The 13,195-nt window shown below is 36.7% G+C and overlaps 1 protein-coding gene across 1 annotated transcript; it reads left to right on the top strand.

Annotated features, from left to right (window-relative positions):
* Positions 1-6,268: 6,268 nt before the first annotated feature.
* Positions 6,269-7,531, top strand: LOC132181798 (uncharacterized mitochondrial protein AtMg00810-like). The gene is made up of 2 exons (XM_059595028.1): positions 6,269-6,415; positions 6,515-7,531. The coding sequence occupies exons 1-2, from the start codon at positions 6,269-6,271 to the stop codon at positions 7,529-7,531; spliced, it is 1,164 nt and encodes a 387-aa protein (XP_059451011.1).
* Positions 7,532-13,195: the final 5,664 nt, after the last annotated feature.

The raw sequence follows: 13,195 nt of genomic DNA on the forward strand, positions 1-13,195 counted from the left end.
TGTTGTTTTAAGAATTTGTCAATATCTAGGGCTGTGTTTTTATTCATTTTCATTTATTTTTTTTTAGCACACTTGGCTGTATGTCGTGGTTTTTTCTTAGGCTTGTCTTCTTTCAGCAGTTTCTTCACACTTCTTCAATTCTTTATCAAATCTATAAGTACGAACTACCAAAAATCTCAAAAACATAAAATGATATTCTAAACACCGAATAAACCAATCTATAAAATATAACAACCCCTACCCTCGTAGGTTGGCAAGCATTTTACAGCTAGCTCTTCCTTTCCCTCAACTTCTTTTATTGCTAAAAAAATAAACAAACAAACGTGAGGGATTATGGACTCATAGAAATATAACAAAATGAACTCATAGAAGTGTTAAAAGGAATAAATCTAGAAAATTTAAAATTACTGCGTAATAAATCTCAGAAGTCAAAAAAGACTAATTATACATGTTTTGGCCCTCGATTTACGAGATGTACTTCCTCTTTCCAAGTCTATATAATAGACCTTTTAGAAGCAAAATATATATTGTGAAATAAGAGAATCCCTTCTTCTTCTAAATTATTTTGAGAAGAGGACAAAATGACAAATATCCAAATTGTACTTCTATCCCAATATTTTATTCTACATTTTTTTCGTCAACCGGCTAAACTTAAATCCTTAATAAACAATGTGTTGACCTCACCATCATATTTTACAGCTCTTCCTTAAATAAAACGGTTTAAATTAAATCAACAACGTGTGTGTTGTTAACATTGACTGCATTATCACTAATAATATGAGATTGGATTCGTTATGGCCGGAGAATTTCTCGCATCTGCATTTTGGGCAGCACATGGCATCACTGCGATTCACACCCTTGACCCATGCATAATATGGATTATTAAATTAATGAAATCAAGGTTAATTGTGGTGATTGTCAATTTGTCTTTTAAAAAGAATAATCATAATTAATTAGTAGACTCTATACAATTATCATACAAATTGATGATGTCGTTGTGAATGTATACCTTGTCCAAATATATATATATATTTGGTTTATAAAAGGAAAAAAAAAAGAAAAAAGAAAAAAAAGAATCAATAGGCATTTGTTAACTAGTTTCACAATCCTATAAAAATAGGCCTGGGGAGTTTCAACATTTTAAGCCTTAACGCATTTCCTTTAATTGGCACACAATCACTCTTTTTGGAATGGATCCGAATATGGAGAATTCTGTTCAGCAAGAAATACATCAGAATTTGAGAGATGCTAACCCGTTAGGAGGCATTGATGCCTTGTACAGAATGATACGGGAAGATGCAAGAGCTTTTGACAACATCGATGACATTCCTTTTGTTCAGACTCCTTTACACGAAGCTGCATCTGCGGGGCACACCCAGTTGGCCATGGAGATCATGAGGTTAAAGCCATCATTCGCTAGGAAGCTTAACCAAGATGGCTTCACCCCTATACACCTTGCTTTGCAAAATCGCGAAACTAGAGTCGTGCTACGACTACTTGATGTTGATAATGGCCTTGTTCGTATCCAAGGGCGGGAGGGTATAACTCCCTTGCATTATGCAGCTCAAAGAGGAGATCTCGATCTTTTGGTTGCATTTCTAAGAGTATGTCCCGACTCTATTGAAGATGTGACAGTTCGAAGAGAGACTGTTCTGCACATTGCCTTGGCAAACGATAAATTCGATGCTTTTCAGCTCCTACTAGGATGGCTTCGGCGGGCCTGGTTCAAAGATGCCTTTTCATTGGGGAAAAAATTATTGAACTGGCAGGATGAGGAAGGTAACACTGTGCTGCACATTGCAATATCAAGAGATCAATCCCAGGCAAGTTAATTCTTTCCACTCAAGCTTTCTACTAAAGAAGGAAATATATATAGAGTTTGTATAAATGTGTATCTCTACATTTTGCAGATCGTAGGATGGTTAACGAAGTTTCCATTGGATATAAACATCGAGAATAGAAGGGGTTTTACAGCGTTTGAGATTTTGGAAAATGAAGCACATTTGGTGACTGAAGCGCCAATGAGGCGTATGCTATGCTATGCCAGAGCAACAAGGCCTTGGGGTCTTTGTAGGCCTCTTGCAGATTACTTGAGATCTCCTGTCGGAATTGATGAGAAAGTATACATATATTTCATCCGCCATAGATCGCGAATCACAACTGAAATGCGCGCGGCGTTGTTGGTGGTGGTTGTGCTGCTTATAACAATCAGCTTCCAGACAGTACTCAAGCCCCCTGTAGGAATTTTGCTAGACAACAACTATCGTATAACCACTGGAATAGCTCCGACCAACGTTAGTATAGAAGTCAAACGACTGCCCCATATAACGACGACATTATTCATGTTGGAAAACTCATTGAAGCTTCTCATGTTTTTTACTGCTTCTTTCTTTTTTGCTGCAATCTCTGCAATATTATACCTCCTTCCTTTTGGTCATTTTGTGTTAGCCGGACCCATTTGTATCCTCTCACTGTATTAAGAGAGAGTGCAGAATAAGAAAAGAGTCTTTTATACACGTGAACAGTATTTCTTTGTTGTAGATGTGTTGGTGATTTGTTATAACCAGTTAGAGTTAGTTGTTAGTAGTTAGAAGACTTGTTAAACTTATAAATACTTCTTCGTGTATCTTGAAACAGATTGAGTTCAATATATCAATGAATTGATTCACTCTCTGTTTTCCACTTGTTTTTGAGTTTTCTTCTTCTTTTCTTGCATTCTTTTTGTTACGAATTGCAAGATTTGACATGGTGTCAAAGCCATAATCACAACTGTGATTCTTTTTCAATTTTTCAATTCATTTTCAATGGCAGAACTTCCATCGTCTTCTGCTCACCCACGTCCTCCTTCAGAATTTTCGATTTCTATGGAAAACCAACCTCCAACCAGTCACACTCGTCCAAACAATTTGGAAGAGAATCCTCCAAACAATTTCTTTAATCCTTTTGCAAACACTCGCCCCATTGACCCTTCAAGCCCTTTGTTTCTCCACAGTGGTGATAATCCAGGGATTTTACTAGTTCCTCAGCCATTGTCAGGAGAAAAGTACAGCACCTGGAGCCGTTCAATGCTTGTTGCTTTGAGTGTAAAGAACAAGATGTGTTTCATTGACGGTTCTTTTCCTAAACCTTCAGTATTTGAGAGTTATTACAATGCATGGGTTCGTTGTAATGATCTTGTAGTCTCATGGATTCTTAACTCTGTTTCCAAGGAGATTTATTCTACTGTCATCTACATTACTTCTGCTGAAGTTATGTGGTAGGATCTCAAAGATCGATACTCTCAAAGAAATGGTCCTCGTGTTTTTCAATTGCAGAAAGCCATTTCCGCTGTCACTCAGGAAAATTCCTCTGTAAGTCAATACTTTACTCGTATTAAGGCTCTCTGGGAAGAACTCAATAACTATAGACCTATTTCTATATGCAATTGTTGCAATTGTGGTCGTATGAAGTCCATTCTTGAGCTCTATAGCCAAGAAAAAGTTCTGCAATTTTTTATGGGTCTGAATGATTCTTTTTCAACTGTTAGAGCACAGATTTTGCTAACAGACCCTCTTCCACCCATCAATAAGGTTTTTTCTCTTATTATTCAAGAGGAAAAACAAAGGGAAATAACTATCAATTCCCTTAGTCATGATACCTCTGCCCTCATGACTAGAACCCCTATCCCTAACTCTGTTGCATCTCCTATGCCCAATCCTGTTGCCTCACCCATATGCCATTCCCATGATCATGCTGCCTACATGACCAAAGCCACTTCATCAGGGCCTAGGTTTTCTAAGCAGAACTTTAAGAAGGATTGCCCCATATGCTCTCATTGTGGACTATCAGGTCATATTGTTGAAAAATGTTACAAGGTCCATGGTTTTCCACCAGGGTTTAAGTTCACCCGAAGCAAACCAAATTTTTCTGCTCCACATTCATCAAATCAAGTGCAGGGAACTGATTTGACTAAAGTTCAGCAGTTGAGTAATCCTCCTCTGGCCATGATCTCTGAGCAGTGTCAGCAATTGATGGAATTGCAAAAACAATACCCCATCCAATCCCCTCAATCTTTTGCTGCAAATTCAGTTGCTAGCATAGCAGGTTATCTCCAACCTCTTAATCCAAAATTTTCTGTTTTTTCTGCTTCATTTGCTAATGTTGTACCACATTTCACACAAAAACACATTTCTTGGATTATAGATACTGGTGCAACTGACCACATGATTAGCTGTCCATCCCTTTTTACCTCTATTACTGCTATAGTTTCAACACATGTAAAGTTACCAAATGGATCTATAGCTTGGATCTATAGCTTCTGTCACACACATAGGCACTGTCAAACTTTCAGACAATCTTACATTGACTGAAGTTTTGTGTGTTCCATCTTTTACCTTCAATCTCATTTTAGCTCGCAAACTTATTAAAAATCTAAGATGTTGTCTCATCTTCTTTGCTGGATATTGTTTTATACAGAATCTGTACCATTGGAGAACGATTGGGGTGGGTAAGGAAGAAGCTGGTTTATTTGTTTTGCTGCAAGAAGACAAGGTCTCTGCTCACACCCAAGCTGCGTCATTTCCTTCATTTCAACAACATGCTTTCTATAATTTCATCAAACAGCCGTCACATGATGTTTGGCACTATAGACTAGGGCACCCTTCCATTTCTAGAATAAGGCTATTACAAAAACATGTTCCTGAAATTTCTTGTACATCTACTAGCATTTGTTCCATTTGTCCAATGGCCAAACAGCATAAACTTCCTTTTTCAGTCAGCACTTCTATTTCTTTGTTACCATTTGATCTCATTCATTGTGATATTTGGGGTCCTATGGCCACCAAGTCAATAAATGGTTCTGTTTTCTTTCTTACAATTGTGGATGACTATTCAAGATTTACTTGGGTTCATTTGATGCAACACAAATCTCAAACTAGTTCTATTATAAAATCATTCATTCAACTTGTTCTCACCCAATTCAAAACCAAAGTAAAATGTCTTAAGATCAGATAATGGTGTTGAATTTAAAATGAAAGATTTTTTTTTTTTTTTTTTTTTTTGATCAAGGCATAATTCATCAACTTAGTTGTGTTGAAACCCGACAACAAAATGCCATTGTTGAGAGAAAACACCAACACTTGTTAAATGTTGCAAGAGCTTTAAGGTTTCAGTCTCATCTTCCTCTACAATTCTGGGGAGATTCCATACTCACAGCTACTCATCTTATAAACAAAATACCTACACCCCTTCTTTCAAACAAATCCCCTCATGAACTGCTATATTCCACATTTCCATCATATTCTCATCTCAAAGTTTTTGGATGCTTAGCTTATGTATTAACTTTGTCTAGAAATAGAACAAAATTTGATCCTAGAGCTATTCCATGCATCTTTATAGGATATCTATATGCCATAAAAGCATATAAATTCTTTAGTCTTCATGATCATTCTATCATCATTTCCAGAAATGCTATTTTCCATGAAACCATTTTCCTTTTTGCTCATCATTTAGACCATTCATCATTTACTTCTCATGATGACATTGTTCATTCATCCATTCATTTTCCAAGTTCTGATTCATATGATATATCAGATTTTCCTCCTAATTCAGCTGTATCCATTCCTTCTCCCATTTGTCAATCACAACCAACTTTGTCCAGTACATCTTCACAACCATCTGTTTCGTCGTCTTCTGAACCTATTGCTTCAGGTTCAGCACCTTCTGCAGAATTGAATTTTGAACCAAGTTCCTCACCTCCTGATCCTAATCCTTCATCTAGTCTTAGTCCATCTTCTGTTCCTAATCCGATGTCTTGTCCACACCTTAGAAAATCCACTAGAATTAAAACAAGACCAAGTTACTTGCAGGATTATCATTGTCAACTAGTCTCATCTTCTCCATCCCAATCAACTGCAATGTCTACTCATTCAGGTAATTCTTATCCATTGTCTAATTTTCTTTCTTATGATAACCTGTCTTCTTCTCATAAACTTTTTTGCCTTAACACTTCACTTAACATTGAACCCAAGTTTTATCACCAAGCTGTCAAAGATAGAAATTGGCGTGAGGCTATGCAGGCTGAAATTTCAGCATTGGAAGCAAATAACACTTGGGTTGTTACTGTCTTACCTCCAAACAAGACTGCTATTGATTGCAAATGGGTGTATAAGATCAAACAGAAATTTGATGGTAGTATTGAGAGGTACAAGGCTAGGTTGGTAGCTAAAGGCTACACTCAATGTGAAGGGTTGGACTATCATGAAACTTTTCTCCTGTAGCCAAGATGACAATGGTGAGGTGTTTCTTAGCTCTTGTAGCAGCTAAAGGATGGTTTTTGCATCAATTGGATGTGAATAATGCGTTTCTACATGGAGACCTAGATGAAGAAGTCTATATGACTATGCCTCCTGGTTTTGGCAGCAAGGGGGAGAATAAGGTATGCAGATTAACAAAATCATTGTACGGTTTGAAGCAGGCTTCCCGATAATGGTTCTCCAAATTTTCTGCCACATTAATAGACCTTGGTTTTACTTAGTCAAAGGCAGATTACTCTCTGTTTACAAGGCTCCAAGGTTCCTTTTACATTGCTCTTTTAATCTATGTTGATGATGTTGCCATAGCCAGCAATGATCCTAAGGCAGTTGCAGATTTTATCATTCTCTTGAATGATAGGTTTAAGTTGAAGGATTTAGGACCTTTGAAATACTTTTTAGGACTAGAAATTGCTAGATCCATTGATGGTATTTCTGTATGTCAACGAAAATATGCATTAGAGATTCTTGAAGATTCAGGACTACTTGCTTCCAAGCCTGTCAGTTTTCCAATTGAGCAGAATTTGAAGTTGTCAAAAGATGAGGGTATTCTTTTATCAGATTTTACTTCTTATAGAAGGTTAGTTGGAAGACATTTGTATCTCACCATCACCAGACAAGATATAGCATACTCAGTGCAAATCCTAAGTCAGTTTATGGATAAACCTAGACAATCTCACTTGGATGCTGCTACTAGAGTTTTGAGATATGTTAAGAATTCTCCTGCACAAGGTCTTTTCTTTTCAGCAAAATCTGATTTTCACTTAAAGGCTTTCTCAGATTCTGATTGGGCAGGGTGTGTTGATACTAGAAGGTCCATTACTGGGTTTTGCATCTTTATTGGTGATTCATTGATTTCTTGGAAATCCAAAAAGCAACAGACTATGTCTAGATCTTCTACTGAGGCTGAATATCGAGCCATGGCTTCCACTTGTTGTGAACTCATGTGGTTGTTTTCTTTACTTAAAGATTTTCAGATTCCTCATCCACATGCTGCATTACTTTTTTCTGACAGTCAATCTGCCTTACATATTGCTGCGAATCCAGTTTTTCATGAATGGACTAAGCATATAGAGATTGATTGCCATCTCATTAGAGAGAAAATTCAACTGGGACTTATTAAAACGCTGCATGTTTCTTCTCAAGACCAGTTGGCGGATATTTTCGCTAAGGGCCTTGGATTTAAGGATTTCAGCAGGCTACTCTTGAAGATGTCTGTCAAGGACATTTGTCATCCTTGACAATTGTCCTTGAGGGGGAGTATTAAGAGAGAGTGCAAAATAAGAAAAGAGTCTTTTATACACGTGAACAGTATTTCTTTGTTGTAAATGTGTTGGTGATTTGTTATAACCAGTTAGAGTTAGTTGTTAGTAGTTAGAAGACTTGTTAAACTTATAAATACTTCTTCATGTATCTTGAAACAGATTGAGTTCAATATATCAATGAATTGATTCACTCTCTGTTTTCCACTTGTTTTTGAGTTTTCTTCTTCTTTTCTTGCATTCTTTTTGTTACGAATTGCAAGATTTGAGACACTGTGTTTTATCCTTTCGTTTTATATCACGTTTCCGAGGTCTTCACCAATTTCATGGTGGGAGGATTACTTTTTTGTAGTTTCCTTGTGTTCTACTTTTTTATTGTTGTCGTTTTTTATTTCCTTAATGCTGGAGAAGGTAAGAATACTTGTCAAGGCTTTTGTTCGAAGATCAGAACTGCTTGACCCAGCTCGTACATAGATCGGCGGCCCTACATGCATGCAGTCTAGCTAATTAAGCAGTTAGTTCGTTGGTGAAAGAAGAATTGGTCCACAGGCTGGGTTGATGATTAATGTAGTTTGTGTTGGGTTTTTTTTTTTCCTCATTTAAAATGTCTTTTGGTCTTTATTTCTTTTGCTGCACAATATGATATTATACTACGTACGAGGATAATGGAGTTTAATTTTAAACGCTGATGATAATTCATGTTCATTAGCTAGTGATATTCATTGAGAGAGTATAATTCTTGAACGGTAACGCCCATATAATTTGTAATTCAATTTGAATTTGAATTTGAATTTCACAATCCCGACCAGATTCAACATTTCGAATGAATTAGTAAAGCATTATGATGTTGTGTGAGATTTAAGGTATTATGGCTTGGGTGCCGCGTAGCCAATAAATTTGACTTGAGGGGGAGAAAGGAGGAGATATGGAGGAAGGCTGGAAAAATACTAATTGCAACGGCTGAAGATAGTGAGATTCCAAAATTTTGATTAGTCTTAGAACAACTACGGGATTGCCAAAGAGAACAACAAGGAGGAGACTAGGCCAAAAGAAGACATTTGCCACATTTTTGGTGGAAAATGCATTACAGAGCTACAAGAAAACTATAGATAATAAATAAGAACAGAAAATATCTTTTTTGTTTTTTTATTTTTTTTTGGTAAAGTCTACTTAATCCATTCAAACTACCACCCCAATGACAATCTACCCCCCAAACTATCAATTGCGACAATTTATCCCCAAAACTACCAAAACAATAACAATGTACCACCAATAAAAACAAAATACAATTTATTTTTTCTTCAAATTTTTAAGGGTACTTCTGTCTTATTGAAAATTTTATAAAGGTAATTTTGTCATTTTGTTAGCATTGGGGAATACATTGTCATTGTTTTGGTAGTTTGTGAGGTAAATTGTCGTAATTGATACTTTAGGGGATAGATTGTCATTAGGGTAGTAGTTTTAGGAGGTTAAGTAAACTTTACATTTTTATTTATTTATTTATTTTTCTAATTCCACCTCAATATTTCAAAACCCTTGGACATAAAAGGAGACAATTTTCTTAAATAGCCGTCCACCTAGCCTCCTCTCTTTTTCTCTCCCTTCCCATTATTTCTAACAAAACAGGCATAAATTAACCCAAGACCCCATAAGAAAATTTGGTCAACCCTTATGTCACAGACACTTTCTCTTCAAAAATCATCTAATCACATTGCAAGAAGCAGATTCAAAGCAACTTTTGTCGAAGAGAATTTTATACCACGCGTAAGTTTCTTATCAAAAATTTTGTTTTGTTTTTGTTTTTGATTTTTTTTTTTTTCTTTGTGGTTTTCGTTTTAATTTATTTGAATGTTTTATGGGACTTCTTTTTCGTTAATTTGTGTGATGTTGCGCAAAAAATGAACATAAATGCTTTTAAAACACTAAAGACACGTAAGTATTGAACATGATGTAAGAGGATTTATTTTATTGCATTACATGTTGCGTGGAAATTTTTGTTTTATTTTGTGTTTATAATTTTATTTTGTTTATTTTGCTCTTTAATTTTTTCGAATATTCAAAACTATATGCGGCACCGCTAGTTGTGTGGATCACTCGGGTCGAGTCCTGTCGGACAACTAGTAACGTTCCTATGTCTTAATAGGATTACCACGCTGAACATCAGTATAGCCTCTTGCAAAAAGACAAGGAACTTATAGCACAAAGGCAGAATAGCAACCATGTCAAATCTTCAATTACCTAATAAAGGAGGAACAAGCAACTGGAGTAATAGATACTTTAATGGTGACACTCTAATGCTCTCTTTCTGATTTAGAAAACACAGAGTAGAAACAAACCGAAAGACTCCATTTTCTAACACGGCATAGAAAGTCCTTAAATATAGATGGGGCACCCTAAGAATCAAAATTTATGAAGAAACATCATTAAGGGTCCGGACTGAGAGCTAATGATTGTAATATTTTCAAAAGTATTTGTTAAACCATCTTTCCTTTTTTAAAATAGTCTTCATGAAACCAATTTTTCACCACATCAGATGATTTAAGAAAAAAAAAAAAACATCAACAAAGATTAAGTTCATGCTCTGTATTACTAAAGTACAAGGACATCTAAAGGGAATGGATCAACGAATTTAGCCTCAACATCTACTGGCCCTTAGAAAATCGACTATCATAGTTATAGAAGAATATGCGCATGCACATAAAGTTTGAAATATAATTTGAAACTGGTTTGAATTGATACCAGTGATATTGTATTTCACGTATATATATAGATGTACAGTTGAAAGTTTAAAAACTAAAGATAAGATTACAGTTTCAAACTAATTACACAATTTAAACTATTGACTCTTATCTCCTATACCCTTTGATATATTTTGAATTTCAACAGATAGATGATTAGATAGATTAAAAATAGAAGTTTGAACTTCTGTTTCTGTTTTGGCTTGATCTGTTGCTGCTGGTGTGGAGGTCATATATTTCATACTACTAACATCCTCCCGCAAGGTGATGGGGAGAGACACGACCATCAACTTGTTCCGTAAGAGAAGAAATCGAGCCTTAGTCATACCCTTGGTGAAGATGTCTGAAGGTTGATCGTGAGTGGGAATGTAACGTGCAAGTAGATCCTTATTAGAAATCTTCTCTCTAATGAAGTGATGATCCACTTCAATGTGTTTGGTGTGGGCATGGTACACGGGATTAGAGGATAAAGCAAGGGCACCAAGATTATCAACCCAACGGCAGGGTTTATGAACAAGTGGAATTGATAACTCTTTAAATAGCATGTGAATCCAATACATTTCAGCAACAGCCAGTGCCATAGATCTATACTCAGCTTCAGTATTTGATTTTGTAACCACAGCTTATTTCTTGGCAGTCCAAGAGATAAGACATGGACCAAGATAAATGCCATATCCCGTAGTTGATTTTCTATCATCAGAACTACCTGCCCAATCCGAGTCACAAAATCCATTAAGTTGTAAAGAACCTTTGGTATATTGCAAACCATATGCAACCGTACCTTTACGATACCGTAGGACACGCTTGGCAGCAACAAGATGAAGGGTAGTCCGAGCATGAAGAAACTGACATAAATGATTAACACTGTAAGCAATGTCCGGACGTGTCAATGTGCAATATTGTAAAGCTCCTACAATATGTCGATAGTTAGATGGATCTGTCAATGGATCCCCAGCAAAACGTGATAATTTGGCTCCAGACCCGCAAGGAGTAGAAGCTGGTTTGGCACCATCCATTTTAGATCTGCATAGCAAATCAGTAACATACTTTGATTGAGATAAAAATAACCCATGTGCACCCCTTGTGGCTTGAATGCCGAGAAAATAAGATAAAGGCCCCAAATCCTTCACAGCAAATTCACACTTTAATTTGGAAATAAGACTGGGATCAACAGATGAGGAATTATTTGTAACTAGTATGTCATGTACATATATTAGTACAAACACACAAACTGATTGATGACGAAAATGAAAGAGCGATGTGTCAACCAGGGAGCCCGAAAAAGCAAGTTCCATGAGAGCTTGGAAGAGGCACATAAACCAAGCACGAGGGGGCCTGTTTCAGTCCATAAAGAGATTTATGCAATCGACATACGTGGTCAGGAAAATTAGCATCCTCAAAGCCTTGGGGTTGTTCCATAAATACCTCCTCCTCGAGAAACCCATGCAAAAATGCATTAGAAATACCCAATTGATGAACAAACCACCCAAAATGAACAGCTAATGCCAAGACCAAATGAATAGTAGTGGGCTTAATGACAGGGCTAAATGTTTCATGAAAATCAGTACCCTCCACTTGATTAAATCCCTTAGCCACAAGGTGCACCTTATATCTATCAATGGAACCATCCGATTTTTGCTTTAGCTTGAAAACCCATTTATTTTGAACCACCTTCTTGTGGAAAGGCCTAGGGCATAACGTCCATGTTTTATTGGACAAAAGAGCCTCAAATTCAGCACTCATAGCCTCAAGCCAACATTGGTTCTTCACAGCTTGTGTATATGACGTGGGTTCAACTGGAAGGGTGATAGATGTTAAAGCTTGAAGGGGATATTTGGTAGAAGAATATGATTGAAAGTTGGGATAACGTTTGGGGGTGAGAGAATTTGTTTGAGAACGGGTGACCATCCTAGTGTGTTGAGGCTGAAATGGGACTATAGGCATTTCCGTAGAAGACGCAGGTGGACTAGTGGAGAAACTTGGAGAACATGAATGAGGTGGTAAGGGTGACATGTTGGATTTAGATGTGGTAGGAGATAAAATAAGAGAGTCCAAGTTTGAATTGACCACTAAATCATGGGATAATGTTCCAGGAGAAGAATCCAAAATAGGAGAGGTAAAATCTGAAGATAAGGATGAATTTAAATGAGAGGGAGAGAAAATACCTGATGGGTGTGGAAGTGATATGACTGTAGAAGTGTCCACCGCAGGAGGCGTGGCAGCAGGTCTCTTGGTTGCTGGAAACTGTTTTTCATCAAAAGTAATGTGTCGTGAGACATAAACATGATCATTTGTAGGATCAAGGCAGCGATAACCCTTTTGACTACAACCATACCCTAGAAAAATGCAACGTGTACTGCAGAAATCAAATTTGTGGGCTGTATAAGGGCGAAGTAAAGGGTAGCAAGCACATCCAAAAGTTTTAAGAAAAGAGTAGTCAAGATGTTTTTGAAAGAGTTTGAAGTAGGGTGAAACATTATCCAAGGTAGGAGTTGGCATGCGAACAATTAAATAAGTTGCAGTTAAAAACGCATCAACCCAATAGGAAGAGGAGAGATGGGACTGTGCTAAAAGTGATAAACCAGTCTTAGTAACATGCTGATGTTTCCTTTCAAAGACACAATTTTGGGCAAAAGTATAAGGACACGTCAGGCAATGTAAGATGCCATTCATGGTTGTGAAATTTTTAAATGCAGCTGAGACATATTCTCTTCCATTATCAGTTTGTATATGTTTAATTTTGCAGGAGAAGAAGTTCTCAACAAGGTTTTCTAATTTAATAAAGCTTGAAAGGACCTCAGATTTTTGACGTAAAGGAAATAGCCAAGAGAAACGAGAATAATCATCAATAAAAATAACATAAAATTTATAGCCATCAAATGATACAATGGGAGAGGTCCACACA

Source organism: Corylus avellana, chromosome ca5 (assembly GCF_901000735.1).
Source record: "Corylus avellana chromosome ca5, CavTom2PMs-1.0".
Lineage (NCBI taxonomy): Eukaryota > Viridiplantae > Streptophyta > Magnoliopsida > Fagales > Betulaceae > Corylus > Corylus avellana.